This window comes from Tympanuchus pallidicinctus, unplaced genomic scaffold (assembly GCF_026119805.1).
Source record: "Tympanuchus pallidicinctus isolate F22 unplaced genomic scaffold, pur_lepc_1.0 scaffold30, whole genome shotgun sequence".
NCBI lineage: Eukaryota > Metazoa > Chordata > Aves > Galliformes > Phasianidae > Tympanuchus > Tympanuchus pallidicinctus.
In genome coordinates, this window is record NW_026294748.1 from 4,146,168 (window position 1) to 4,174,123 (window position 27,956).

The 27,956-nt window shown below is 53.0% G+C and overlaps 1 protein-coding gene across 4 annotated transcripts in view; it reads left to right on the forward strand.

Annotated features, from left to right (window-relative positions):
* The window catches only part of OPCML (opioid binding protein/cell adhesion molecule like), a 289,316-nt gene extending 261,467 nt beyond the window's left edge, over positions 1–27,849 (forward strand). For all 4 annotated transcript variants that reach the window (XM_052697527.1, XM_052697528.1, XM_052697526.1 and 1 more), the window contains 6 exons: positions 10,629–10,861; positions 23,655–23,780; positions 23,941–24,075; positions 24,171–24,291; positions 24,612–24,763; positions 24,957–27,849. In XM_052697527.1, the coding sequence (XP_052553487.1) occupies positions 10,629–10,861; positions 23,655–23,780; positions 23,941–24,075; positions 24,171–24,291; positions 24,612–24,763; positions 24,957–25,057 (868 nt within the window). In that variant the 3' untranslated portion in view covers positions 25,058–27,849. The remainder of the gene's footprint in view (positions 1–10,628; positions 10,862–23,654; positions 23,781–23,940; positions 24,076–24,170; positions 24,292–24,611; positions 24,764–24,956) is intronic.
* The last annotated feature ends 107 nt before the right edge of the window (positions 27,850–27,956 follow it).

A 27,956-nucleotide genomic window follows, 5' to 3' on the forward strand; every position in this document is an offset into this window, starting at 1 on the left:
GAACTCCCCTCGCCAGGTATAGGCTTCCTGTCAAGCCTAAGAGCCAAAAGCAAAGATTTATTGATAGGTACCTTGACTCCAGCTTGCATTTTAATTATGTCGCCGTCAGCCTGTGCTGAGAATAAACTCAGTGGCTATTGTGTTATCCCTGCTTCATCTCTCCGAATAAATGCACCTGGAGAGCAGTGGTTTTATGGAGTCCCTCCGGGGGGGACCGCTTGCTTTCTGGCACCGTGTGAACCCAAGCATGGCCTCAGGGGTTGGGTTGGGTTGGTGGGGAGGCAGTCGGAAGGCACGGACCTGAGCTGGAATTGCTATTTGGCGGGCTCGATTTCACGCTGGGAGCAGCGCTGAATTGAGAAGGCACGCTTGTCAGGGAGGAGATGTGATGAACTTCGGAGCTGGGTTGTTTATTTTCCGTGTCTGTTTGTGCGGGTGTGTGGGTCTGTATAAATATTATTCGCATGCGACAGACAACACTGGTGTCTTTCTTAATACGGGTGCAGAGTTTGACCTGGCACTCTCTGGTGGAGGCGATGCATATTTATCAGCGAGGCAATGGGTGGGAATTAATGCCTCTCCCGGCGTGTCAGACGCTATCTCAGCAAAACTGGGCTATTATTGGAGTGAACAAAGGCACAAGCTGCCTGGCCACGACCGTGTCCCCAGCTCTAACTTTGTTAAGAAGCACAGGAACGATGCCCTCGGCGTGAAGCCAGCCCTGGGGGGCTGACAGCCACGTCCCACAGGCTGGTGATGCCGCCTGCCTCAGTTTCCCCACTGGTAGAGAAGTCCTTACCACGGCCCAGCAGGAGAAGGAGAATGGTTCTGTTCATTACTGCACAAAGTGCTTGGATATTCTTAGATGGAAGCGCCACGTATTGATATAATATTACTGTACCTCGTTTGACTTCTTTTTCTATTGCAAGCCCCCTCTTGATCCCGTTACCTGCAGTAACAGTTATCTGGCTGTATTTTATCATCTGAATATTTCAATTAAATTACTTTAAGGGGGAAAAAAAAGCTTACACCGAAGTTGGAAATGATCACTGTATCACTCCAACTTTCCTCCATTCCCAGAAGGTTAATTGAAAGGCAGCCATCTTGGTGACGTTTAGACAAATGAGGATAATTATGTGTTCTCCAGCTCTTTGAGAGGTTAATTGCTTAGATGTACGAAGACTTGAAGAACAAAGAAGGAATAAATCAGAAGCAGGACTATGATCTGATAATGTAATTTGGTATATTCATGTACAACTCAAACAAATAAACCCCCCCTAATTGCACGAAGTCGTTGGGCTGCGCAGACGCCCTGCTGTAGGGTGCTGATGGAGAGGCCTGCTGCCAGCTGTCAAACTGATGGCTCCTTGAGCAGGGCCTTCCTCTTGCACCTGGGATGACTTCATCCATTGGATCCATGGGGTCTTCTCCATCTGCTTTGGGCTCCTGGTAAAAGGAAGGAGTGAACGAGCTGGGGGATGGGGCAGGAGACCTTGAGGTTCTTCCAGTCATCCTCAGATGTGACCTTTGTGTTCCTTGTGCTTGGCTGTGCTGCTTTTGGCCAGCCAGAGGTATGGCAGCGTGGGCCTGAAAGAGATCAGCTCCTGGCATGGTTTGGAGGAACTACTGAGCAACCCGATGGAGCTGTGGGCATCCCTGTTCATTGCAGGGGAGCTGGACCAGATGGCCTTCAAAGATCCCTTCCAACTCAAACCATTCTATGATTCTGTGATCTGGGCTTCTGCTGCACGCCCGCATTGCCTTGCTCCTCAAACACCTCAACCACACAGGTATTGTGGTGCTCTCCAAGACACCCTATGCTCATAAGGGATGCAAAGAAAAACACCTTTGAGGTCAGTCCATCACCCACGTGTTTCAGCACAGTGGAAATACCAAGCACGTTGCCCTGACACTGCTGGTTTATTTGAGCCCCATGTGTTAGCATCACGGTCATCAGCTGCGTTTATTTAAAGCACGTCCCGATTATTGTTCTCTTTGTGTTCTCATCTGCTGACAAACTCAAGAGAGAAGAAATCTGCTGTTCCAGAGAGTTGAGACGTTCGTAGTGCTTCCACATACGCACACACAGACAAATGAATATCTCTATACAGGTGTGATGTGCTCTGGCTGCTCGTTACCTGGTGCTTGGAGCAGCCAGCCCTGCTTTCTGAGCCCGCAATGAAGTAGTTGAGCACAGAGCAGACAGGTCAGGGGAGGCGCGGGAGCGGCGGGCAGAGAATTTCCTCTGGTGGGTTATTTTATTTTGCCTAATTGTTGGTGAAATTTCTGCAAATTGGCAATTATATTCCTGGGCTGATTGCTTACCCGGGTAATTTGCAGATCTCTCATTTGGCAGCAGTGCTGTGCGGCGTTCGCTGTGAAATATGGCCTCAACCTCTACCGGCAACTTCCCTCCTTTTAGGCACTATTAGCCTTGTGCTTGCATCACTGAGAGATGCTGATTTTTTCCTTCATTATCCCAAGGCCCAGTGGTGTTTGGAGCATTGGGGCCAGTGGTTGGCTGTTGTTCCATCCGTCTGTCCATCAGGGTAAAGTGATGTGCGTGAAGCCATGGCCAGGCTGTGCTGTGCTGGGGGTGCAGCTCCGTGCTCAAGGAGTTGAAGCTCTTATCGAAACCTCCAGGCTGTGCATGACGCTGAGCTTCCCAGCCAGGCAATGATCAAATACTGTCTGATTTTTCAACCATGAGGGTCAGGAAAATGGTGCTTTGCTTTTTCCGCCCAGTGGGAGCTTTGGGGTGAAACGTCTTCATCTGGAATCTCTTCTTCCCTCCCCCCTTCCCTCCCCCTCCCCTCCGGCTCTGGGGAACTCTGAATTGATTTCAAACGTAAAAATGCCTCCCCACGCCCAACCTTTGAGGAGTCCTGAGCCTCAGCCTCCAAAGCACCGCCAAGTGGTTTTTCCACCTATTTGTCAGGCCCGTCTGAAATTGCAGTTTAATTCTCCGTATTTGCTCTTGTATTGTGTATTAAGATACAGCGAGTTTATCCAGCAGTCCAGCTGTTTTGAAGATAATTACTACAGAACTCAACCTGATGTAAAATAATCCTCCCGGGCAGGCAGCCAAGAGCCTGAGACTTATCCTCCAAAGACTGAAACCTCTCCATTACCCTTAAGAGCTGCAGAGATAGGAGCGGGTGTCTCATGACAAATATATTTTTCCTGGTAATTAATGGCGAGTCAAGAGAAGGGCTGGGGAGGGGTCTGGGGGGGGGGGGGGGGGGGGGGAGTGATGTGGATGGACAGACTGACGGACGCACAGAGCACACCTGGCCAGATGTCCATCCAAAGTGACTTGCATGCCGTGCCACCACTTCCCCGGGGGACATCCGTGTGCCCCTTTGCAAAACCTCCATGCTGTTACCTCCCTGCCCCACAGTGATGGATCCCATGGACTCTCCAGGTCCACTGTGGATCCCTCAGAGCTGATGTCAGCTCAGTTGCACACACTGGTGGTTGTGCATCCCACCAGCATGGGCTTTTGCTTTGCGTGGGTGCTTGCACAGTGTTTTCATTGGTTGCCAGCCTCAGCCTCCTCTGTTGGTGATGCACAGAGGCAAACCACACGTCAGCTGCATCTGCTACAAGGCAGCACTCATGCTGTCCTGGTCCAATTTTCCCTTTTTGCCATCCAAGGACATCTGTAAGATCAGTTTGCTCAGGCTATACAGAAGATCATTGTATCTCAGGTGTGCCCTGGCCCGTGCTTTAGTCAGGTTTAATCAACATTCTTCTTCTGTATCCACGGGACACTGCTGGAGTCACCAGAGCTGTGCCTGCATTGTCCCAGGTTGAAAGTGGCTGTGGTGGAGACTGTCACCATCCCCATCAGGATGGCTGAGTCATAGCGGTCGGAGCCCAGCATTGCCACACGTTAATTACCACTACTTAGCTGCATGACCAACTGTGACAGTGAGACAGTTATTACAGTTATTTCTGCCTGTGAAGGTGGTAGAAAAAAATAGAAAGGGGGAGGAAAAAAAAGGAATAGCGAAAAAAATCAACCCATCCCAAAACCCACACCACACAAGTAGAGGGCTCTGGGTTCTTGGCTGTTCAGGTCTGCTAACACCGTGAGCAATAAACTCTGCTTTTCTTCTCCTCCTTTTGATTGAAGAACACTAGAAATCAGCTGGGGAGCAGGTGCTGCATTGTGTTAGATTAGCACTGATTGAATTCTTACACAGGTGCTGATTGAGGTGCCCATCTCCCCGGTGTGCTGTGAGAGCAGGGGCAGTGGGATCACATAATTTGGGGCTGTCAGTGGTCTCTCCTGGTGTTTTTTCTCCCCTGCTGGACCACGGAGCATCAGTGCGGGGTGAGAGAATTAGGTGAGAAGCCACCCCCACCCCTGCAGGCTGCTGGGATGCTGCAGGGGATGTTACCCAGGGGAGGTGGTGATGCTTTGGTGGGCTGGATGTTGGAAAGCTGTTTGGAGAGGAGCTGGGAGGATACTCAGCCCAGCCAGGCTCTCTCCAGAGGCGTTTTCCTGGGACTGAATGCCCAGCTCAGCGCCTTCATTTTCATCTCCATTCAGGAGATCAGGTGTGGATGCACACATTGACTTATTCCGATGTTAGCATTTAAGTGCCATCTGCTCTATAAACATCCCCATTGATTTGCTCTATCAAAAGGCCTCCCGCTCTATTTCTTTTGCTGCAGCCTCATATTTTCTTATGAAGATTTCTATTAAGCTAATAATGGCTGTTGGCCACCGGAGGCTAAGGCTGATGCTTTCTGATCTTCTCTGCTGCAATGGGCGCGAGGATAACATCTTCTCTGTAGCCCTGGGAAGGTGTCAGGGGGCATATTTGCTCAGTAATGATGCTTGTGTTGTCTTGCAATGGGAGCACGGTGCCTGAGGCAGTGGGTGGTTTCCCATAGCTGTGTACAGACATATGGAGAAATGTAATCTATAGGCATAGGTTGGCAGAGATAACAGCAGGAACAGGTGGATGTGCGGAAGAGAGAGTTGGGTGCTTGTTATTTTCATATCTCTCACAAGGAAGAATTGAGTCAAGGCAGAGAGAGCATCTCAGCAAATAGCTCGGGGCCAGACGCGACCGCAGGAGGCAAAAATCTCATTTCAACACCCCGACTACTTTTTTGGTGGGGGGTGAAGATGTCCGCACACAGTTGTGCGTGTGGAAGGACCTGGTAGAACCTCCTGATCAGCTGCTGGTGGCTGACCAGCTGGTCTGCTGGGAGCAGAACGAGAACACAGTGAGTCCCTGGAGGAAGGGGCTCTGGTCAGGGTTGGCAGTGAGCTTGGGCCAAAGGGTCTGGGGGTGGTGGCGGTCGCAGGGGCTGCACAGAGGCTGGGGGCTGTGCGTGTGCTGCAGTGCATCAGTGCTGCTCTGTGCAGCTTCACCCCTCGGGGCTGCACGGCGAGGGTTAAGTCTGGAGTTGTGATGCTTCGCAAAGCCAGCGCCCGCCTTCTTCATCATCTTGTTATTATTCTAATGTCTGGGAGCTGCAGTCATGGACCAAAACACCATTAAACTCTCTGAAATGGAGTAACAAGACAGCCCCGGCCCTCACAGGCTTATTATCTTTGCAGATGGATATTTTATATTTAGCAACCTCTAATGTATCAATTTGGGCTTTGATTTTTCATGGGGACCGGCTTCTGTTCTGGCGCTGGGGCAGAGGAAGCAGTGCTGTGGGGGAAGCGGAGGGGAGAAGCCCTCCTGGCACCGGGCTGGGGGGGTGGGAGGGGGTGGGAGGGGATTCCTGGTTTCCTGGTGGTCTGTGGTGTGTTGGAACCGTGCTGAGGTCGCCTGGGGAACCCCGGCGGTGCGGTAGCAATGGGCCTGGCAATTAATTAAATGTGCAGAAATGGAGAGCTGGTGGCGGAAAGGGAGGTGGTGGGAAAAGGAGCAGAACAAATGTAAGTCGAGTCGGGCCGTGGGGATGCGGCTGAGGCTGCGCTGGCATTGCTATGGAAATTGCTGTTGCTGTGTCCTTGGCAGAAGAAGAGATGTGAGTTGGAGGTTCATGCGTCTGGAAGGGTTGGGGTGACTCTAAAACAGGAGCTTGGGTCTGATCAGGAAAGGTAGAGTCGCACAGCCCCAGTAGGACAGGAGGGGGAGGGAAAACAGCTGATGGCCCAGATGAAATCCCAGCAGAATGGGCTGAAGACAAAGTGCCTCCCGTCCTCCTCCTGCAGAATAAATCTTGGAGCTGACGGTGCTGATGCTCAGCCCTGCCCTGGGGAGCTGCTGTCCCATCCCCACCAGCACGCACTGCAGATGCCCTGGTACCACGGCTAATGTGATGCTTTACGTTGTTGGGAGAGGATTAGAGGAGCCGCGTGCTTTGCTGGCCTGTTTCTAATTTGCATATTTAACGAAGCGGGAGCTCCGCCAGGTTCTGTTCTTTTGTGTTTACTTCTGAAGAGCTGTGTTTATTTCCAATGATTACAAATAAATCTCTTCTGCCTTTGCTCCAGTCTCCCCGAATAAAAGGCATTCAGAGCCATGTTCAGAGCCTGCTAGCTCTGTCACTGAAGCAGGTACTGGAAGAGAGGGAAAAGTCCCAGCAGGAATCCCCTGCAAACATAATTAACGATGGCTTCTCGTACTGGGTGCTCGCTCTGCCCTTTGGACAGGTGCTTTTGGCTGGAAACTTCCCATGCTGAAATATCATGCTGTCACTACTGAGGGGGTGCAACAGCCCAGCGGGGGCTGTGCCTCTTCAGCATCCTCACTGACCCATCTGCATTTGGGGTATCCTGACTGTATGGGCATCCCTTGTCCCTGCAGCAGGTGCCAAAGCCACCCGTACCCTGCTGGGAAGATGGAGCACACTCAGCCCGTGGCTGTGGCCATGTCCTCATGTCAAAGTCCTCTGCTCCATCATGGCTCCAAGCTGCTTCTCCCTCGCTCCTGATCTGGGTCAAATATTTTAGCTTCAGAAAACTGGGTCAGCCGACACGTTTTGCGACCGATTTTGGCATCTCCATTTGTCATTTGGAAGAGATGTGTAGCCTACAGGAGTGAAAAATGGTTTGGGGTTGAAGGGCTGTAAAAGTATTTAAAAGAATGGATTTGTTTGTTTGCATGAGGAAGAGAGAGGGTTGCGGGTCGATGCGCAGACGAGCATCTCCCCTGAGGCTCCTGCTCTCCCTTAGCCCTGCTTTGCAGCTGCAAAAAGACTGTGCTGCCCCAGCATTCTGGAGATATCCATCCTTTGGGTTATTTTGCACCCGCAGATCCCTGTTTGGAAGCCTTGCTTTACTCCCCTATTTCTTCATATGTCATTTATCCCTTGGAAAGACTCGTACTGCCCCTGGTGTGTTATTTCCCTCACCGTGGGGCAGCCCCAGCTTGCAGATGCCAGCCTTGGCCTCGCTGCCACTGCAGGGAAGGGCTGAGATGCGCACAGGGGAAGGCTGGGAAGGAAGGCAGCAGGTGTTATTTTGCATCCCGTGCATAGGGAAAGTGCTGTCAGTGTCATTAATGAGGCTGGGCAGGCGCCTGCCATGGGAGCAACGCGGGGGTCCCCGCTAATAGGGGCGGGAGGAGGAAGATGGTCACACAGCACTGCCAAACACAAAGGCCATGTCGGAGGAATTATTCGTATTGTTGACACTAAGTGAAATAATTCCTCGGAGAAACTTCAAAATTAGCATTTACGGATGAGGAATGGGTGCAATTAGAGGGGAAGAAGCAGAGCATCGGTGCCCCCAGGTCCCTCCCTCATGCATCTTCCCGCTCTGCCACGTTTGGGTTCATTGCCCTCGACTCTCATGGGGTGTTGGCATTGGTACAGCCGCTGCCATCCCCCTGCAGAGCAAAGGGACGAATGTGGGGCTGGGGAGATGTTGCTTTCTTGAAGCTGTGTCTGTCAGTGGGGTGCAGGGCGGGATGGAGCTCAGGCAATGCACGGCATCCAGGTCCTGCCCTCACACCCCAGCAAAATGGGTTGATTGAGAGCAGGCATGGTGAGGTGCTACAGGTAGTGAGGGATCTCTGCTCGAGGGAGTTGATGGTTTGAGCGGGGTGGACATGGAGAGGATGGAATAGGTTGTGTTGCATGAAGAAGTGCTGCAGAAGGGAGCTAGGATGAGGCTGCGGGTTTGAGCTGATGCCTGCATCTCCATTCAAAGCTGTTCCCCTGCCTCGCTGTCTCCAGGTGAGCCACGGAGACAGGAAGGGGTTATTTCCCTCCTGCCTGACACATGCTTTATTTTCTTTTGTCCCTTCTGGACTCGTAACAGAGCGATTCTTCTGGAGATGGATATGGTGCCTCCAGGAGACTGTTAATGTGGGTTTGTCTTTGTTCTTAATTAGATCCCTTCAAGGGAAAACCTCCTGGCCCGTTTTATTATCCAGCTTTGTCAGAGCTTGTCTGCTTTATCTAAACACTTTGAAGAAGTCTCTTTACCTGTTTGCTTACTGGAGACATTATCATAATCCTGGTCAATTGGAAATAGGTAGCAAAGGCGGCTCAGAGACGAGGGAGTGCTGGCAGCTTAGCTGCTAATGGATATCGCTTTCTGAGCCTGATGAAGAAGTTGGCAGGGCGCTCTGTGCGTTGGGATGTGTGTTGGTGTTTGCTGTCACCCAAAGCAGGGAGGCTCTGTGGGTCGGCTCTCCATGTTACTGAAGCACAACGGCTTCCCAATCCTGTTCACTCTGAGTCTTTTTGATGGAGATCCTTTCCATCAAATGCTGTGGGTAAGGAAGGGTGATGCTGTCCTCGTTCCGGCCCACAGGAGCACATCTGTCTGTGTTATGGGACTGGTAGAGGTTTGGCTTCAAGCCCCAGATGCGGGCAGGAGATGCAAAATGAGCAGCCTGGGCTGCCGGGGGTCGTGTGCCCACCCCAGACAGCCCCAGTTGAAGTGAGCTGGAGCCTGTGAGTGGTGTTTGAACATTCCCAGAGACGGCACAAGCGCATCTTCCTGTCACTTCAAACCCTGCTCCTTGTACTTCACCCCTAATGAGGGGACCCGGGAGTACCTCGGAGGGCTTTAGTCTGGATATTTATATGAGCGCAGACATGCAAGTTGTCTGTTTTACATATTACTGCCCTGATTTTTCAGTGCACGCAATGAATAATTTACAGAAACCGTGTGTAAGTATCTCTTTATTATTCATTATAATGAAGTGAGACAGCAGTAATAGTCCACTAGACTGGAATCCCCCAGGGCTGAACTTAACTAGGCTGTGCTTAGCTCTCCCCCAGTTAATTTGAATGGAGGACTTGCTTTCCCATAAAGGGCGATGCCTACGCTTGGCACGAGGCCACCTCACCTCCCTGGTGATGGGACAACCAGGACAACACCTGCCCTGCAGTGTGCATTTCTATGGCAGTGGTGGCATGAGGAAGCTCGGGCTCCAGGAGTGCCCTCAGAGCCATCGGGTTTTCTGGGCATCTGTGTCCAGTGCAGATGTACAGCTCCTACATGGGGAAAGGGACTTGTTTGCAGGATGTATTGCTCACTCCTCCAAACCAAAGACCTATGGGGAGCCCAAAGCACACCACGCGTTGCCCCATTTCTCTGCTCAATTAATAATCTGCATCGAGGCGATGCTCAGCAAGCCTGGCATGGGAGGCATATAGCACCCAACCCTTGCGTGCTGGGGATGGGGCAGCCCTCCTGCTCACCTCTGAATTTATGGTCGCGTGGGAAGGGACGCGTGAGAGCTGCCTGATTGACTTCAGTGCCTTGCCCTAAGTTGCTGCCAGCGTGAGTTGTGCCTGGGGTTGTTTTTTGGTTTGCTTTCATGCTGAGAGAGCTCTCCGACCGCAGTCCTCAGGTGGGGAAGGCAAAGCTCCTGAGGAACGCTCAGCTCTTAATTTACCCAAACGCACCGTGGTTTGGCTGCGGGTACCGCGGAGGCAGCGAAGGCCAGGAGTAAATAGATCGAGAAAATCTATCAAACGGAATGAAAAAGCCACGTTCTCAGGGAACATTTTAATTCCTCTTTTTATTCCCTTTCCCCGGTTCTTCCGTGCCAAGCGTAAGTCAGCGCCGCGGACTGGAGCTCCCCAGCCTTCGTGCTTCTTGTGGAGGGAGGGAGCCAGGCAGGAAATAAATAACTGCAATGACTGCGTTGTGTTTTCAAGGCACTTGTAGGATTTACAGCTGCTTATCCAAATGTTCCCTTCTCTTCCTGTGTGCTGGCTCGCCGTCTCTGGCTCTTTCCCTTCTTCCTCTCTCGGTGTGTGCCGGCCGCTCTCCCCCGCCGTGGCGGTGTATATCACACTGGGATGGCTCGAGGGCTGTGCTGACAAGCCAAACTGTCAGCAAATTTTACAGCTTCATCTCCAATCCTGGGCGAGCGGGGGATGCGGGAAGCCTTTGTGGCGCGTGGAGGTCAAACCTAATGGGATTTTCATCTGCGCCTCCCCAGAGCCATGGGGGAAAAATAGAAAGGAAAATAGGCAGCGCCGTCTTCTGAGGAATCTTGCCGTGATGGGGGATGCAGGCGGTGGTGGGAGGGTTGCACTGCCTTGGTGTGCAGCGTGTGTGGGGCGTGCGGTGCCCATAGCAGCTGTAGGGGGTGGGGGGATGGTGATGATGCTCCCATCCGCTTTTGGGAGCTCTGTGTGTGTGTTGGCGCTGGGTTGGTGACCTTCCTGCTCTTCTTTCGCAGGTGTACCGTGGATGACAGGGTGACGCGGGTAGCGTGGTTGAACCGCAGCACCATCCTGTATGCTGGCAATGACAAGTGGTCCATAGACAACCGCGTGGTCATCCTCTCCAACACCAAAACCCAGTACAGCATCAAGATCCACAACGTGGATGTGTACGATGAGGGGCCCTACACCTGCTCTGTGCAGACAGACAATCACCCCAAGACGTCGCGCGTCCACCTCATCGTGCAAGGTCAGTCCTAACGTTCACGGTGCTGGCTTTGAGCTGAGTGTTGAAGAAGAGTGCCAGAGGGTTTGGAGGCCCTCTTGGTGATGGAGATTTTGGGTGGTCAGTGGCATGGGGCAGGGATCTGTACAAGTGTTTGCTCCGTCTGGGAGGAGAGGAACTCAGGTTGCCCATGGTTTGCTGTGTTGTGTGGTTGTGGCACGGGGAGGAGAAGACCTGGAAACTGAAAGTGAGGCTGGCATCCCCCTTTTCCTACCGTGTGGCTCGGTTTGCTGCATTGGGGAGTTGTTTGTAAGATGCTTCTGGAAGGCTGAAGGCAAAGAACTGTCAGATGTGGTGGAGAAATGGATTCAGAGAGTACAGGGAATCAAGGAGAACAGAGAAATGGATTCAAAGAGCACAGGGCCGTAGGAAAGATGGCAGATGGTGTGTGGGGGGGCTTCAATGGTCTTTTGGCGTGGGGCTTCATAGGAGAGCGTGTTGGCATAGCAGCTGATGTTGGTTTCAAAATTGGCATCCTCAGGTCTCATCATCTGGGGGATTCTTGGTGCTGGCAGATCAGGGTGCCTATAGCAGCATGGGCTGCAGTGAGCTGTTTGAGGTTCTTTCTTGCACCAAACATGTCTTTGCCTTGGTCAGATGTTGGCCTCTCAGCTTGCCTATCTCACCCTAGCATGCATGCTGCTTCCCAACCTTCCCACCTGCCAGCATTGCCAATGGAAGCAGACCAAGGACCACTTGGAGGCATGATGTGTGGGAACCAAGCTCAAGCCCACCAGTGAGATGGACCCCATAGAGTGCTGGGGCTGAGCCAGTTATGAGGCACGCTGGCATATTTCCAGGGGGATCTTGGTTTGCTGGAGGTCACCACCAGGCTCCCCAGCTCTGGTGGATGGTGCCTCTGATCCTGGCTCCTTTGCAGCAGCTATCAGCTTTTGTCCAGTCTGTAGATTAATTTTTCAGAGTTAGTGTTAGTTCAGGTTAGATAAAGATAATGAAAGTTTCCTAATCCTCTTAAAGAAGATTTATCTGGCTGAGTAGAAAGCTCTCAGAATACAATAAAGCGTGTATAAAACCAGGACCTAATCTTTCCTTTAATTTCAAACAGCTGATGGGTATTGATTTTGCAATGAGCAAATCTGTAAAATTTCTCAGCCTCAACATGTCTCTGAGAAGCCCCCAACACGGATATGTATATATTTATGTATCTTTCTCATTTGGAAGAGGCAGGGTTCGATACGGCCACCGATCAAAGCAGGGAAAACCTCACCCAGCCTGTCAGCTCTCCTGCGAGGTGTGAGAGATGGGCGACTTGCTGCTTCCACGGGCTGCTATGTGCCTGTTTGCTGCCAAATCTCCATAGGAGTTTGTAGTGGGGCTCTGCTCTGAGCGTGCTGGGCTGTCCTGGGGTGCTGGTGGTGCAGAGAGGGGAGGGTGTAGCTTGGAAAGAAGGGAGCAGAAAGATATCAGAGCATTCCCTCCTCCCCCCCTTAGCGATTTGCGTACCAGCCACCCGTCTGCAAAGTTTAATCTGTTTACCCTGTCTGCTCACTAATAGTGCTAATCCATCCAGTCAACACCTGTGAAGCATCCGAGCTCTTTCTGCCTGGTGGAATGACACCCACCTCACCCCTCGCCCTGCAGAGGCTTGGGATGGATGGCTTTGGTCACACACAGCAGAGCCTGCTCTTGGCTCCTACCACCCCAAACGTTCCTTCCCTGAGGTTCTGGTGGCATCAGAGCTGGTCAGGTTGTGCAGCATGCAGGGCTGCTGCTGGTTCTGCCCATGGAGCACAGGCTTTTCCGTGTGCTGTATGAGCAAACAGCCTGAAATGAGCGTGAGAGCAAGAGAGATTACATCTCCTCCTCTTCTTTTCCCCTCTTCATGCTCCGGCTCGTAATAAATCTCCAGCACCTAACACCCAATATCTTGCCTCGTAAAATCCCCGTGCGATTATCTTATCTCATTAAAGCAAGGCCAAAAATCCTTTTATTCCACGAAGATGTTGGTGCCAAGTGCTGGTGCTTGGAGTGCGCTGCAGCGGAGGAGAGCGTGGGGAGAGCAGCCTGCAGTGCACCTCCAAGGCTCAGAGTGGCAAAGCAAGGGACGGTCGCATCCAGAGCACTTGTCTGGTCCCCAGGGATGGGACCACCACCTTATATTGGTCAGAGCTGTCCCAGTGTCAAATGTGGGTTCAGGACTCCCTCTGCAGAGCAGGCACTGTCCTGGTGGCACTCCCCACCCAAGCAGGCAGTAAGGACCAGTTAGCATCCGTGTTCAGGTCAATTAATTTATATTTGTATTTTGCACAACTAAAAGTTGCCCGGATAGATTATTGATTCTTTGTCCCTGTATTCAATTTGGTTTTAATTGCGCTACTGCAGGGCCAGACCTTCCCTCCTAGCAACCCGGCGATAAATCTGCCAGCGAGTCACAATCAACAGTAAATGTGTCTCTTCGTGTCGTTATTAATATGTCTCTGGGATTGGTTCATTACAGCAGTTAACAGCACTTTGTAAGAGCGGGGATGGCGGGAGGCCAGGCAGCTTTTTTTTCTCTCCCTGTGACGACAGGATGGAGGCTGATAGGCACGTGTGTGGTGTTTTGGTGCTTTGGGGGGGGGTTGCAAACACAGGGAGAGTTGGGATTTCATGTGGTGTAAGAGAGAACGAGCTGCCTTAATCCCTCTCTTATCATAAAGAGCTTGAAATGAGGATGCTGTTGGGCCGTTGCTGGAGCAAGGAAACCCAAACAGAGCTTGTAGGGGTGAATGGGAGGGGAGTCTGCATAGCAGAGCAGCTCTGATGGCACTAATGACACCAAAGGAGCTGTAATTTCTCTGTCAGAGCAATTAGTAGGAAGCAGAGAGTTTTGCCTGCATTGAACTGTTGACGAATGTAGCCAGTAGGTGTGAAGGCAGGCTGCTCCAGAGTGATGGGTGCTGGGGAGCCCTGCTGTCCCCAGGTGCAGCCCTGTTCTCAGAGGCGCAGAGTGCCAGGATGGGCCAGGAGACCCTGCAGTGTGGTTTTGGTGCCAGGAGCAACAGGCAGGGCATAGCTGTGCTTCCTTGACATGGGCTGCTGCAGCAGCCAGGGGGTGTTTCTGCCTTGAGTGCAGAGCTTGGAATCAGTGATGTGGTTGAGACTGTAGATCTTAAAGAATAAGGCAGGTTTCCTTCTGGGAGTGGAGGCTGGGGATGGGAGTGAGGGGAGGGCAGCAGCAGAAGGGCTGGTGGAGCACAGGGAGTGGTAAGAGGTGGGAGGAGGTGATGGGAAATCAGGCAGCAGGAGTGAGATGGAGCCTCTCCCGAGCACAATGAATAAGAGGTTGCAGTGATGCTGCAGAAGCGAGGCATGGTTGGGTGGTGTCACTGATGCAGCAGAGCATCCTGCAGGCACCATGGGGGGCTTTCTTCCATGGTTTTGCATCAGGTCCGGAGAAATGCAGAGCGGGGTTTGGGCTGAGACCTCGGGGATATCTTCTAACAGGGAGGAAGTCCCCATCTGCAGGTATTTCTGAACACTTCCTGGCTCTTACTACTCTGTGTTTGGGCCAAAGCAGCTTTGCATAGCGTGGGCATTGCTCCGGGATCGGAGAGCTGCAGCTGGTGGAGATCTCAGCAGTGATCCCCGGTGCTGCCCATCCCTACCCAACAGTGGTCTTTTGTACTCTTCAGATGTCCTCTGTTTCTGATTTATTTGGAGAACCCTCCTCTGTTCTGCCTTAATCCCGCTCACCATAGATTTTTCATTAAAGCCTCTCCCAGCTGTCTGCATCGTTACTGTTAGTTTCTGGTCGGTGCAATCCATTTTCCTGTCTGGGCGTTTTGCTGCTTTCCTCTCCCCATGGGCAGGATGGCTTCTGAAGGACCACAGCCTTTGTTCTTGGCAGCAGAGAGCCGGGTGCGCATCTCTTTTCAGCAGTACCCCCTGAATCCACGTAAAGGCAGTGCCCCGAACCAGGTCCCGTGTCAATAGTTGCATCCTCTGCCTTTCAACGTGGCGCTGACAACAGCTGTAGCTCTTCAGCGAGCTTCTCTCAAGCAAATGGAGTCTTTATTTTTTCCTTCTTCCCAATAACAACCGACTTCTTCTCGACTCTCTGAAAGGGCAGCCCCCCCACACCAGCCTCATTGAGCTGTTCTCCCCTAAGACAGGCTGTGCTGCAGGCCCCCCCCTCCACCTCCGATTGCACAAGTGATGCTTTTAAACTTGCTTTTATCGTGCTACCTTTGATATCCAGGCAGGAGCTGAGACTGTGATACTTATTAAAACCTTACCGGGAGGCTGTGTGGCAAATAGCAAAGCAAGGGGAGCAGCTCAGTTGTAGTAGAGCTGATAAAATGCTGTACGTGCAGAAAGTGCTTCACACGAGTGTCAGTGGTTTTGCTTATTATTAGGGCGCAGGAGAGTTTGACATGAAGGTTGTGCACGTGGTGCACAGCAGCTGCAGCTCAGCCTGGAGAATGAGCAGGGCAGGATGTGGCCTCTGCAGCAGGCTCACTGCTGCCCTTGGGTGCTTTATCTGCACTTGGGACGCTAAGGATCAGAATCAGGAAGGTTGGAACCCCCACTGTGCCCACTGACCACATCCCTGTATCACATCCCTGTGGTTCTTGAACACCTCCAGGGATGGTGACTGCATCACTTCCCTGGGCAGCTGTGCCAGTGCCTGACCACTTGCTTGCTCCTTAATGAGTTATTATTTTTGTCTGCTTAAGAGAAAAGGCAATAATGAGGAAGACAGAGACTGAACAGCGGAGCCTGGTGAAGTGCTTGCAGCTGGGGCATGTCTGAGAAGGAGCCTGGGGGTCCCTCTGCCCATGGAGGTGGTCCACAGGGGCCTTATCCAGTACCCTATAGTGGAGGATAAATAGAGTTTATCCATCCAGGATAGCAATGTCCAGCTTCTGTTTGTCCAGTGCAAAAGTAGCTCCTGCTGCATTGTGTGGTGTGCTGGGATCGAGAGCTTGCAAGGAATGGATCACGCTGTGCTTGGGGCACATCTCTGCCTTGCTGGGTGATGTCTGGTGTGCGAAGCAAACTGTTCCTTCCCTACCCATCCCGAATGCACCTCTCATTAAGGTATGGTGCCCATGGGCTCTGCTCTGGCAGTGAGAGTGCCAGGAGGTGCTCCTCTCCTCACCCTGAGCTTTTCAGAGGCTCAGCCCATGTCCTTGGTACCTACCCAAGCTTCTCTTGGCATTTTTGGAAAAAGTGCACCAAAAATGATGTGTGTTGGCTGAGTTTTCAGGCTAAGGTGGCCCAGCAGTGGGCGGAGGAGGCTCCTTGTTTGCTTTTCTCTCAGTGCTGCAGCCATTCATCAGGTGGGCCAGCAAATGGCACAGCGAAGTTTGGACACACTTATCCGTGTGCATCTTCCCCTTCATCGCTCCTCGGGGTCTCATTTGGTGCTTTGTTGATGACTGTTTGGAGGTTTGGCTCCGGCTGCACTGGGTTAATCGTCCTGGTGGGGAAAAGCGAAACGGTGATTTTAAGCAGAAAACTCTTCCGTAGTTTGGCTTCGTAGCAGTGGGGATGGAGTGCAGGAAAATAGAGAAAAATCAAAAGGCTTTTAAGAGGAAAAGGAAAAAAAATCACTTAGCCTGGAAAGAAGTCTTCCCAGCAGGAGCACAAGGCAAGAACACATAATGTCCATGGCAGTTAAACTAATGTTTCACATTTCCTTCTCTGGGGGTATTTGCACAGGTGGGGGTGAGGATGGAAGGGGCCTGAGCCATTTGCTGAGCAGTTTATTGAACTACACACTGGATGGCACAAGAGGGGAAAAAACGAACCATGAGCAACTGCAGGGGAAAAATCAATTGGCACGTGCACTGTTAGAGAGAACAAGTGGGAGATGCTGCTTTTTCATTCCAAAGTAGGGGGGCTCTGGAAACTGCCACGTAAGGGAGCAGAAATCTTTGCAAGTGGCCAAAATGTGGAGTGAGTCTCGTGATAGCATCGTGCTGCAGGAGATGGGGGCTGGAGAGGAGTGGTGGCAGCAGGAGAGGAGCTGCTGGAGCATGCAGTGAGGTGCCATTGCAGAGGGGAAATGCTTTCTCTAAGGATGAGCTCATAATACAGCCTTCACCTGGTTCTCCCCAGGTCAGAAGAGCTCATGTCTCTCCTTGAGCCCATAGCTGGCAAAATAGGTGTGAAAACAACTGGAGTTCAAAGATGAGGATGGCTCAGAGGAAAACAGGAAGGGTAGAAATGAATGAAGAGTAAGATAACTGGAGGGGAAAGAGGAGAGAAGAGAAGCCCAGAGACTTGTACAACGAAGGGAAGAGAGAACAAAGTGTGTGCATGCAGGAAAGTGCCCAGAAAAAAAAAGAGCAGAAGACAACAAAGGAGAAAAATGAAAGAATAATGAAAGCATAAAGAGGGGGGAGGTCTTGAAAGAGAAAGAGCCTGGCTTGCAGGAAGAGCCACCACCCTGGTGTGAATGGCTACATTGGGAAGGGAAATGGGCATTGGGTTTGCTAAGGGTGGTACTGTGAGATGCCCTGGAGGAGGTAGGATTTCAGCTGTACAGAGGGGTTGGGTCTTGTTCAGTGGAATTAAGGACATGGGGACTCGTGATTTTGCATCTGTAAATGCATCAGCAGTCTGGGTGTTGGAGCAGGAAAGTCACACATGTGTGGTTGTAGGTGGGGGATGAAGGACAGAGCAGTGTGGGAAGCAACCAAAGGGTTACGGGAAGATGCTGAATGCTGGGGAATCAGTGCTGCAGTGGCACGTGTTGGGAACCTGAGGCTTTTGAGCTGAAAGGAGAGCAAAATGTCCTTAGAGTGGCTGGGAGAGAACACCAGCCTGAAATCTAGCTGGGTACAGGGAGAAGGCTGTGACTTTCAGCCATAGGGGGTGATGCGAAAGCATCCTCAGGCTCCCAAAAAAAGGAAGGGAAAGCCCCAAAAGGCAGCTGGCTGTGAGCAGGTCAGAGCAGCAGGATGTGCTGCGGGCATCGGGAGCTGACAGAACAAAAGAGTGTCAGCAGCTGGATTAATTACTGCAAAAAGCAAAAAATGGCAGAGCGGGGGGAGGACGGGAGAAGTTGTTTTCCCCATTATATTCCCAAACAGAAAGAACGTTTTTATCGCGCACACAAATAGCTCCCTGGGAAGCACTTTTGCTTCCTAATTGTTCATAAATTTACTGACAGGTGGTTACACAGTAGGTATAACACTCTGAGTTTTGTTTTTATTGCTTGCACCGTCTCAGTGCGAAGACGTGGAGAAAAAGGGTGCGTGGTATGCAGGTGGGAGATGCTGCATAGTGAAGGCAGCTCTCCGCCCATGCTTTAATTTTGTAGTTGTTTTGTTTGCTCGTGGTCTCTGATACATTCAGATTGTGGTTTTGCATTGGTGGTGGGGTCTTTAATGGCGTGTTTATCCCACTGCTTTGTCCCATTGAGTGTGACTGCAGCCCGAAGGTGTCGTGGTCTGACCATGCATGGTGCTGGGGGTGTCCACATCCCCCAGAAGAGGGGCAGGAAGGGATATGAGAGGCAGCTGGAGATATGGGACATGCCATGTGATGCTTCCAGGCTCCTAAGGTGTCTGGATGAGGCTGTAAGAGGCATGGCTTAGTGGCATGGTGGGGATGATTTGACAGTTGGATGTGATGATCGTAGTGGTCTTTTCCAACCTTAAGGATTCTGTGATTCACCATAGGTTGCTTGTGGTCAGTTTTCTTCGCTCCCCTTGGCTGCACTTGGATTGTTTTCAGGAAGAGAGGCAGGAGAAGAGATGTGGTCACTGAGGGAGCATCAGCCAGGCAGGGAAACCTCATCTGTGCTGTGGAGATGATTTGTTTGAAGCATGTGGGTTGTGGTGATTGCCCAGCCTGCACCTTGTGAGGTGTGCTTTACCTGGGAAAGCACTGGGAGGGCAGCATTTATGGGTAGGAGAAGGGAAAGGGGAAACTTCCCCCCAGATAGAGCATTTTTAGAGTGTGCAAGGTGACGGCATGATGTGCTGCTCTCTGGGCTGAGAAATTTGACGAAAACCATCCTGGTGCCCAACCTGTAGCTGTCAGATGTGCTTAATCTAGTGTTGATAAAATCAATGCCGATGAGAAGCGTGGTTCATCAGAATGGGGTTGATGAGAGGTGGTAATCCTGGCTGTCAACAAGCAGCACTTTGGTTAAAGCCTTAATGTGCCCCTTCCCAGGGTGCCAGGCAGGATATTGAGTGCATGGGTGGGTCTGCATCTCTGTGTGCTGGATGGGCTGTCCCAGAAGGACTCTGTCCCTGCAGGGTGTCTGGGAAGCCATCCAGGTGTGCATCCTGATGCTTCAAATCGGCTGTCCATCCTCATCTGGCAGTAACGAGAGGGAGATATGTGAATAGCAATGGGAAAGAGATGAGAGGTCCATAAATACTGGAGAATAAATAAAAGCATTAACATTTAATGAAAGAGGGCGGCAGCTCTCCTGTCAGATCTGTCCCTGGAAAGAGGAAAAGGAGAGGCTGGGGGGGGGAGGAGCAGGAGGTGCTTTTGTAACCAGGGCAGCACATGGGGACCTCAGGAAGCATGTGCAGTTTGTGTGTGGTATTTAAGGATGCCCACATCTGGCATCACTGCATGTTGCACCTCTGGTGCCGGCTGTAGGCAGACACCATCCCTGTCCTGAGCTGTGTATGAGAGGGGGCCTGAAATGGAAAAGATCCAAACAGGTGTTGGGCACCCAGATGTTGCATCTGGGTTGTGTTGAAAGGTGCTGCCCTAAAGGTCTGTCTGTGTCCAGGGTGGCAGCAGCAGGAGCCAAAAGGCACTCTGGAGAAAATCCAGCAGAAGGAGGGATGCACAAAGTGAGCAGCAGTGTCCTGTGTCACTTTGCATGGGTAAAACAGGTCAGCTTGCCTCTTGGAGTGCTGTTTTGGGGCAAAAAAGCCACCAAGCACACCCAAGTGACCCCATGCTGTGCCAGCAAATAGGGCAGGGCGTTCATGGATGCCCAGCGGTGTGCAGAGCCCATAGGCACCCATCTTATCCCACCTTCTCCCAGGTGTAAGAAGAGGTCTCTTGGAGTGGTTTAGGAGCTAATGATCCGGAGGGACATCAGTGGCTCAGCCTCCCAGCTCTGTGCGTGCGGTGTTAATGATCTCACAGCTAAAAACAGTCAGCTTGAGGCAGCGAGCGTTGCTGGTGGGGATCTGGGATACAGAGTGGCCAAAAGCCAAGCCAGCTCCTGTCTGTTTGCACGCTTCTGTGTCGCTCTGAGTCAATAAGCAGGCAGTAATTACCGAAGAGCCGCCTCTCAGTGCACAGATTAGCAGGGGAAGGCCATGCCCCTTGCAACAGCCATCCCCCGTCATCGCTGGGTGTCTTGCAGCATCTCCAGCCATTTTGCAAGGAGTTTGCTGCAGAACAGGAGCAAAGCTGAGCCCGGAGGATCGGGGCAGCCCTGGCGTTCGGCAGGGTTTGGGGGTGAGGGGAGGCCCAGGGTTTTACAGCCCCCAAGGGCATCAGCAGGAACCGCTGTGCGGCCGTCTCCTGTACCCAGTGTAAAACATTAATCGGCGCGTCGGGCAGTGCGGGTCTTGAGTGGTAAAGGAAGGAGATAAATCACGGGCTTATTGTTATTGAATTTAGTGGCATCACTTTCACATTCAATTTCTCTCGCCCGCTTTCCGAACAAACAAGAAATTACAGCCCAAATGTATTTTTTTGGCCTGGCGAACGTTATGCATTAACTTCCCCCTGATTAATATTACACGGGATGGAGGCAATGCTCCGCGGGCCACGCACTGCTCTGGTGAGAGCACGGGATTTGCTGCACATCCAATGTGCTCTTAGTAGTGGTCTTTTAAATAGAAAACAAGACTGTTAATAAGGGGATAGAGTTCCTGTGATGCTGGTTTGCTTTACCTCTATAGCTCCCCAGGGCTCGCACTGCCACACGAGCACGCCACGTGCTGGCATCCACATTGGTGTGACCTCGGTGTGGTGGGAGCCAGAGCTGTGCTTTGGTGGCTCTCTCTGGGAAGCTGTGTCTTGTACCAATGGCAGTGTAGTTTGGGCAGCATCTATGCCCCAGTTTTGGGCAGCACCTGTGCCTCTCAATGAACTGAGGGAGCTGGTTTAGTGGGCATGGTGGTGATGGGTTGACTTGATGATCTTAATGGTCTTTTCCATTCTATGATCTCACCCCTTTTCCCTTGAGTATCTTATTATTGGTGTGTTGTGAGGTACGTTTGGGCTAACGAGGCAAGGCGAGGTGAGCTGCAGTAAAGTGCATTTCATGTGTCAGGAGGTGGCACTCCATGTGCCTGCCTGAACGCCGGCCCCGGTTTTGCTGCTTCTCTGACTGCTAACAGGTTTGCCCTGGGATCGTTTATTATGTTCTATATTTAGTGACAGGAGTGTCATAAAGCTGGATATTAGCTGCATACGGGATGTAGGACAAGGAGAGGGCCCTCAGTGGCTATTGCAAAAAATCAAAGATAGCCAAAAAATAGCTTGCTGTCAGCAGGTAAATGAATAGCAATGATAGTACCCACAGCAGTGTTGTCAGTCCCACTGATCTGCGTAGGTGCTGGGAGGACAGGAGAGCTTTTTGCCTTCGTGGTGATCTCCTGCTGTGTGGTTGTGCGGGTGCATCATGCAAGTAATGATGGAGTGGCCCTGCAGGTCACTGTTAGACCACTGTCGTGTTTGCTCCCTGTTACCATGCTCTTAGGTCCTGTTTGCTGTCTCCTGTGTCCCTGTGCAGTCCCAGCTCCCTCCCGCCCTTCTTGTGGCTAAAAGCAAAGGCAATGGCAGCCTGCCCTTGAGGCTGCAGCCAGCAGCTGGTGGGATCTATAGAAATGCAATCAGGTCCCTCGGATGTCCTCCTGCCAGTCCATGTAACCTCATAGGCAACGATTGCCATCACGGTTGGGTATCGATGCTGCCGATGTCCCCGTGCTCTCAGGGACACCCAGCCCTGTGCATCCCATGGGATCAGCGTGCTGCAAGGGGCCATGTGGTCACACTTCCCGGCCCCACATAGTCTGGGTGTCTGTCTGTGGCCTGCCTTACGCTGGGGTGCACAGATGAGTTGGAACAACATTGCGATGCATAAGTGTAAGACCGTGTGTGCACACAGAGGCGAACGGCACAGCGCAGCTCTGCTCCATGCCCTGGTTGCTCTGCAGTTCCCGTGTCGTGCAAGCAGCTTTACAAAGAACGTTGTCCCTGGGTGCTGCGAGGAGCAGTAGGAGCTCTGATCACACAGGGCTGCTCTGAGCAGCAGCTGGGGACAAACCATGGCAGCGTGCCGCTCGCACTCCCAGCACTAACTACATTTTTCACCGGTTGCTGCCGCACACTTTTCATTTTTGGATTGCCAGTCTCCCCTGAAGGACTCAGACAATCTCCCTCTGCTATAACAGACTGTACTTCTATATTAAAGTGTCAAGTTGCTGGGAAATTTACAGCCTCGCAGGGCCCATCAGGCGGCGGAGGCTCAGCAGCGCCCTCGCCATCGGGCTGTGCTGGGGAGCGAGCTGCGAGTGCATGCATGGGGAAGCCCAGCCTTTGTGAGCCCCCCCGGGAGCAAAAGGTGTTCTCAGGCTGAATTTGAACCCCTGCCAAGGCGCAGGAACTGCCAGTAGCTGAGCAGCAGCAGGACTGGAGCAGGCGGTGTTGCTGGTGGATGGTGGAAGGGTGAAGAGCTCCAAATGCAGTTGATGCTTTATGTAGAGGGGCTGTGTCTCGTGGCGTTGTTGGAGACGTGGCGCTGCCATTGTCTCCATGGGGAGTGAAATATGCCTGAGAGCATCACTTGGCTGGATGGGCTTATGTGTGCCTTTTGGAGGCTTCTTGCATTCACAGCTTAGGCAGAGTTCCCCAGTAGAGGTTGCCATAGTCTCTGTGCCCCTCTCAACTACCCCTCCCCTGGAATGCCCCGTCCTTTAGGTAGTATGGTTAGGCTGAGATTGGACTTGATGATCTGGAAGGTCTTCTGCAACCTGAACAATTCTATGGTTTTGTGATTCTTGATCTTTGTTTTCTATCCGGAACCCGATAGGGAGGATGGAGCAGAGGGATCTACCAAGATCCATTTGCACTCATGCCCATTGCTGGGCACTGTGGGGCTGAGATCTCACATCTGCCATGGCCACGGAGGGCTCACGGGCATTGAACATGGCATAGCCAGCCTGGGATTTGGTTGAGAGAGAGCCCCTTTGCATTGCTGGATCAGCTCCTGGGGAGAGGCATTCACCAGCCCCAAGGCCTGGAGCACCGGTGAATGGCGTCAGCAAACGGGCTTTAATTGCTTTTTGCTGGGATGGGGATTTATGGGCTTGGAGATTGCCAAGTTATTTATTAGATGGAGTATCGGGGGATAGACTAATATAAATCACAATGGCCAGCGCTGAATGGAGCAGACAATCAGTAATTTAGAAAGCTTTAATAAAAATGCTAAGATATGAGAGCTGTTGGCAGTCATAATGAGTTGGTTATCATGGGTTGCCTGAAGCGGCAGGGTGGGTGTTAAGGGGTGTGCAGACTCTTCCACACCAGTGACAGGTGGCATTTTCCAGGTGAAGGGTTGGTGGCTGGAGGGGAAGTATGGCAGACTGGTATCTTGAAGAGCCTGTATGGGGGTTGCCAGGAGGAATTTCTGTTCTGAAAGGTTGTGGGGGTTGGTCCAGGTTTTCTAGGTTGCCATGTGGTCAATGGGGCCATGCTTTGTGCAGGTCTAAGTGACATCAGAGCTGGGCTGGTGGTGGGGAAAGGGCTGGGAATGTTGGTAGGTCTCCATGAGCCTGTGTGCTGACGGTCCCTTTGTTGTTGTGTCCTGCAGTCCCCCCTCAGATTGTCAACATCTCATCAGACATCACCGTGAATGAAGGCAGCAGTGTGACCCTCATGTGCTTGGCCTTTGGGAGGCCAGAGCCCACTGTCACATGGCGGCATCTCTCTGGGAAAGGTGAGAGAAGGCTTGGGGACCTGCCTGTGCTGAGCACTGGCTGCAGGAGATGCCAGCTTGGCAAAGGGATGGAGGAGGATGGCAGGGGTGTGCGGGGATTTATGTGTAGGTTGGTTTTGGAGCTGGGAGCTGTTGGTGATGGTGCCCCATTTTATCACAGGGCAAGGCTTTGTGAGCGAGGACGAGTACCTGGAGATCACAGGCATCACACGGGAGCAGTCGGGCGAGTACGAGTGCAGTGCTGTCAATGATGTGGCCGTCCCAGATGTCCGGAAAGTCAAAGTCACTGTCAACTGTAAGTGCATGGAATGGGATCCCTGGTGGGGATGTAGTGGTGGGGCAGGCACGTGGTCCATCCTAGGGACGTGACATGGCATGGCATCCCCACAGACCCGCCGTACATCTCCAATGCCAAGAACACAGGCGCCTCAGTGGGCCAGAAGGGCATCCTGCAGTGCGAGGCCTCGGCCGTCCCCGTGGCAGAGTTTCAGTGGTTCAAGGAGGACACCAGGTGCGGATGCATGGAGGATGCAGGGTGGGATGGAGGCAGCCAAGGGATCAGCTTGGAGAGAGGCCAGGCTCTTCCTGCTATGGAGGATCCCAGACCTCATGGGCATTTTCAGGTCTTTCTCTCCATGGGTAGTGTGGGTATCCCAGGGACAACCCATGGAGGGAGATGGGACTGGTGATGGAGTGAGGTGCTGCTGGGTGGCACAGCGGGGTGAAGGGTGGACCTCATAAGGCTGTGGAGGGCAGGGAGGGGTGCCTGGGGCTGTTTTATATTAACCCATGTAAGGCTTTGAGCAGCACCATCTATGACCCCCTGTGCAGGTTAGCAAACGGGCTGGAGGGCGTGCGGATCGAGAGCAAGGGCCGCCTCTCGACGCTGACCTTCTTCAATGTCTCCGAGAAGGACTATGGCAACTACACATGTGTGGCCACAAACAAGTTGGGCAACACCAATGCCAGCATCATCCTGTATGGTAGGTGCCCCAAATGTCGCCAGCGTCCCCAAACTGGGGACTTGACCCACTGCTGCCAACCTGCCAAGGGGGGAAGAGGGGAATGCCATGGGACAACAGGGGGAGGGCTTCTGTTTGCATGACAGCATGCTCTCATCTTCTCATCACTGCCTTGAACGCTGTCCCTCTTCTTCCTCTTCTCCCCCTGGTGCAGGGCCCGGAGCGGTGCACGACAGTGGCAACGCAGCCTCCCGGGCGGCCGCTGGCCTCTGCCTCTGGGCCACCCTCCTCGCTCGCCTCCTCCTCGACTTTTGATAAGGGAGTGGAGGGTCCCGGGACGGCCGCCCGGGGACTCCTCTCCGTCAGACGGGCACAACGCCGGAGGACGGGGAGCGGCGCCAAAGGGCCGAGGACGGCCACGTCTCCCACCTGCCGGGATCATTCTCGCCGCCAGTTACGCTGTACAGACCCCACCACGTGCCACCAGACTGTCACCCGCCACCGTCGCCTGCCCATCGAAGGGCAATGCTGCACCGAGCCTTGTCTGCCGCCTTGTCCCTCCTTGCATCGAGCCGGCTGCGGGCGATGTGCCCCACGGATGGGGTACAGCGTGGATGGGGCTCCCCGCTGACACCTGGCAGGCGTCTTGGTGACACCATGTTGGACACGGGTGTGGTGGGTGGGGGCCACCCGGAGCAGTCGCTGGGGACGTCCATCTCGTCGTCACATTGAGACACCTATGCCCAAACAGACCCTGAAGTTGGAGCCCTGCGTCTGCCTTGCACCGTCTCCGTCCTGAATGTGATCTCTCACCACCAAAGCTCCTCCCAGACCATCTCCTCGCTTCTCCATCCCCCGCTGCTTCCCTTCTGCACTGCAGCCCCTCTGCCCTGTGCCCAAGGATGTGTCCCTGCCCAGAGGAAGCTCCTCTGGACCAGGGGCACTTGAGATGCTCACTGAATTTCCAGCTCCTTGCTCAATCTGACAGCTAAGGCACTGCAGCACTGGCACTGGGAGGAGGCACTAACCAACACAGGCAAGCACCAGGCAGCAAACAGAGCCCCAGCTGCAGCTCCAACACGCCTGCTGCCACCCCTGTGTGCCAGGAAGTGTGGGACCACAGAGTTCCATCTTATGGGTGCTTCAGGTCTCCCTAAGGGCTCTTCCTACACTATTCAGGCAAATACCTCCGCCTGTCCCAGCAGTGGTGTTTGACCATTTGGAGACAGCTCAGGCTCCACTGGAAAAATAATGGCCGTCAGTTTGCTACACCTACACAACAAGGATGCCCTGGTGCCTCCAGCTTGTTGCTTGCTGAGAGGCTCCACTGACACGAGAACATGTGCAGTCAGAACCTTCTCTTTGCTTCCTCTAGCTGCCCCGCAATGGTCACCTCAATGGGGCTGTGTTGGTTCTCAGCCCATGGCCCCACAGTGCTGCAATGCTCCTTGCATGGGGGGTAACCTCAATCCTTATGCTCTGGGGCAAGGATGGGAAGCTTTGGGTTTGTACTCCAGGGACAGAACCTCCTACTCAGCTCCAGAGAAGTCCTGCACAGCACTGGACAAAGTGCCAGCAACAAAGGGACAAAACATGATGGTAGCACACCAAGGAAGCACACAATGTCTCCCCTTACCATGACCTTCTTACCCTGGGGAACTGTCTCCCTGCCCTTCCCTTCTTTCTCCCTCGAAAAGCAAGATGACTTGAGAGCTGAGGCTGTGTATCTTTCCCCATACAAACTCTGCTGCTGCCCTGTTTTCCATCCTACAGAAAAGAAAGAAAACCCTGGCACAGACCCTGCAATGTGCCACCGCCCTGTCCTCATTGCGGCGGTGCCCTCGCCTCATCCCTCGTCTCTTCTGGGCCTCCTGGGCGTTGCACAAACAAGCACACTTACAACGCTGCTACAAAAGAAGCAGCAGCTGCAAAATCTGCAGGGATGCTCCTGACCCCACACATGGGACACCGACAGTGACAAAACCCACAAAGCCTGAAGACACTGCTCCAGCAATGACCAGGCACACCAGCTTACCTGATGGGCAGGGATGTGGCACGGTGAGCAGTGAGCTGGTCCTGCATTCCCACCAGCATCCCGGGAAGGAGTCACAAGCAGCAGCCTGATCCCATCTGTGTGCATCTCTGTGGAGGCGAGTGGCACCATCGCAGGGGGGCACGGTGGCCCACACATCCTTCCCCACGCTCTTGCTCTGAGCCCCCCATCCCAACTCGTTGATCCACAGAACAAACGGCCCCTCTCCACCCAGAAGCAAGGCAGAAGCATGCAAATGTGATCCCACCACAGCAGTGACGCATCAACTGCAAGGAAATAGACATAACCCCCCTGAGTCCTACCTGGCAGCTCCATCTCCCAGCTCTCAAAAACTGCGTGGGACACCCCGATGGGCTGAGTGCCCTGCAATGCTCACAACCACGCTTGGCAAAGGATGGTGTCAGCAGGTGGCCCCCTCATCTTTGTTTCTGGGGCTTTCAGATGCATTCCTGGGGCATGGGAGACGCTCGGCAGTGTCACCCCAGTGCCACCTCCCTGCCCCCCTCCAACACCCCCCAGCTGGCACACAACCCTTGCTTGGCACACTATTCCGGTGTCCTATTTCTCTCTCCCTGCAGAAGAAACACTGAACCAGTCCCTGACACGAGGCCAAAGGCCGTGGCATTGCAGAGACAAGACATGACGACTACCAGATGCCCCGAGGTCACACACGACAGCCTCGGGGCCGCCCCGCGCTCCCCGTTCTTCTCCCTCCCCGGGTCGGTTTGGGCTGGCTTCCTTGTCCTCCTCCGTCGGGACGGCGTTCGACTTTCTCGTGCCATGTAACGTGCAGTTGTGAGGAACGTGTTGGCTGTCCGAGGCCGCGGCTCTGCCGTGTGGGTGGGTGGCAGAGCCTCGTGCCATCGCCACTCCCCGCGTGCTCGCCTTGCCGGCGCGCGGTCTCCGAGTTTCCGTCGATCATTGTATTCCAAGGGTGGCTATACTACCTGAGATTTGTGCATGTTACATTGTAGTTGTAACCTTTTCTAATTCGGCAAGAATAAGAGATGGTTGTGATTGTGCAGTGTATCAATAAAGTTTGACGAACTTTGTACCCTCGGGGCATTGCTTCACGGAGCGCATGGGGAGCGCGGGGCTCCTGTGCACCGTGCTCCATGGCAGCCGCATTCAGCTCCTGGCTGCCCTTGCACTGGCACTGCT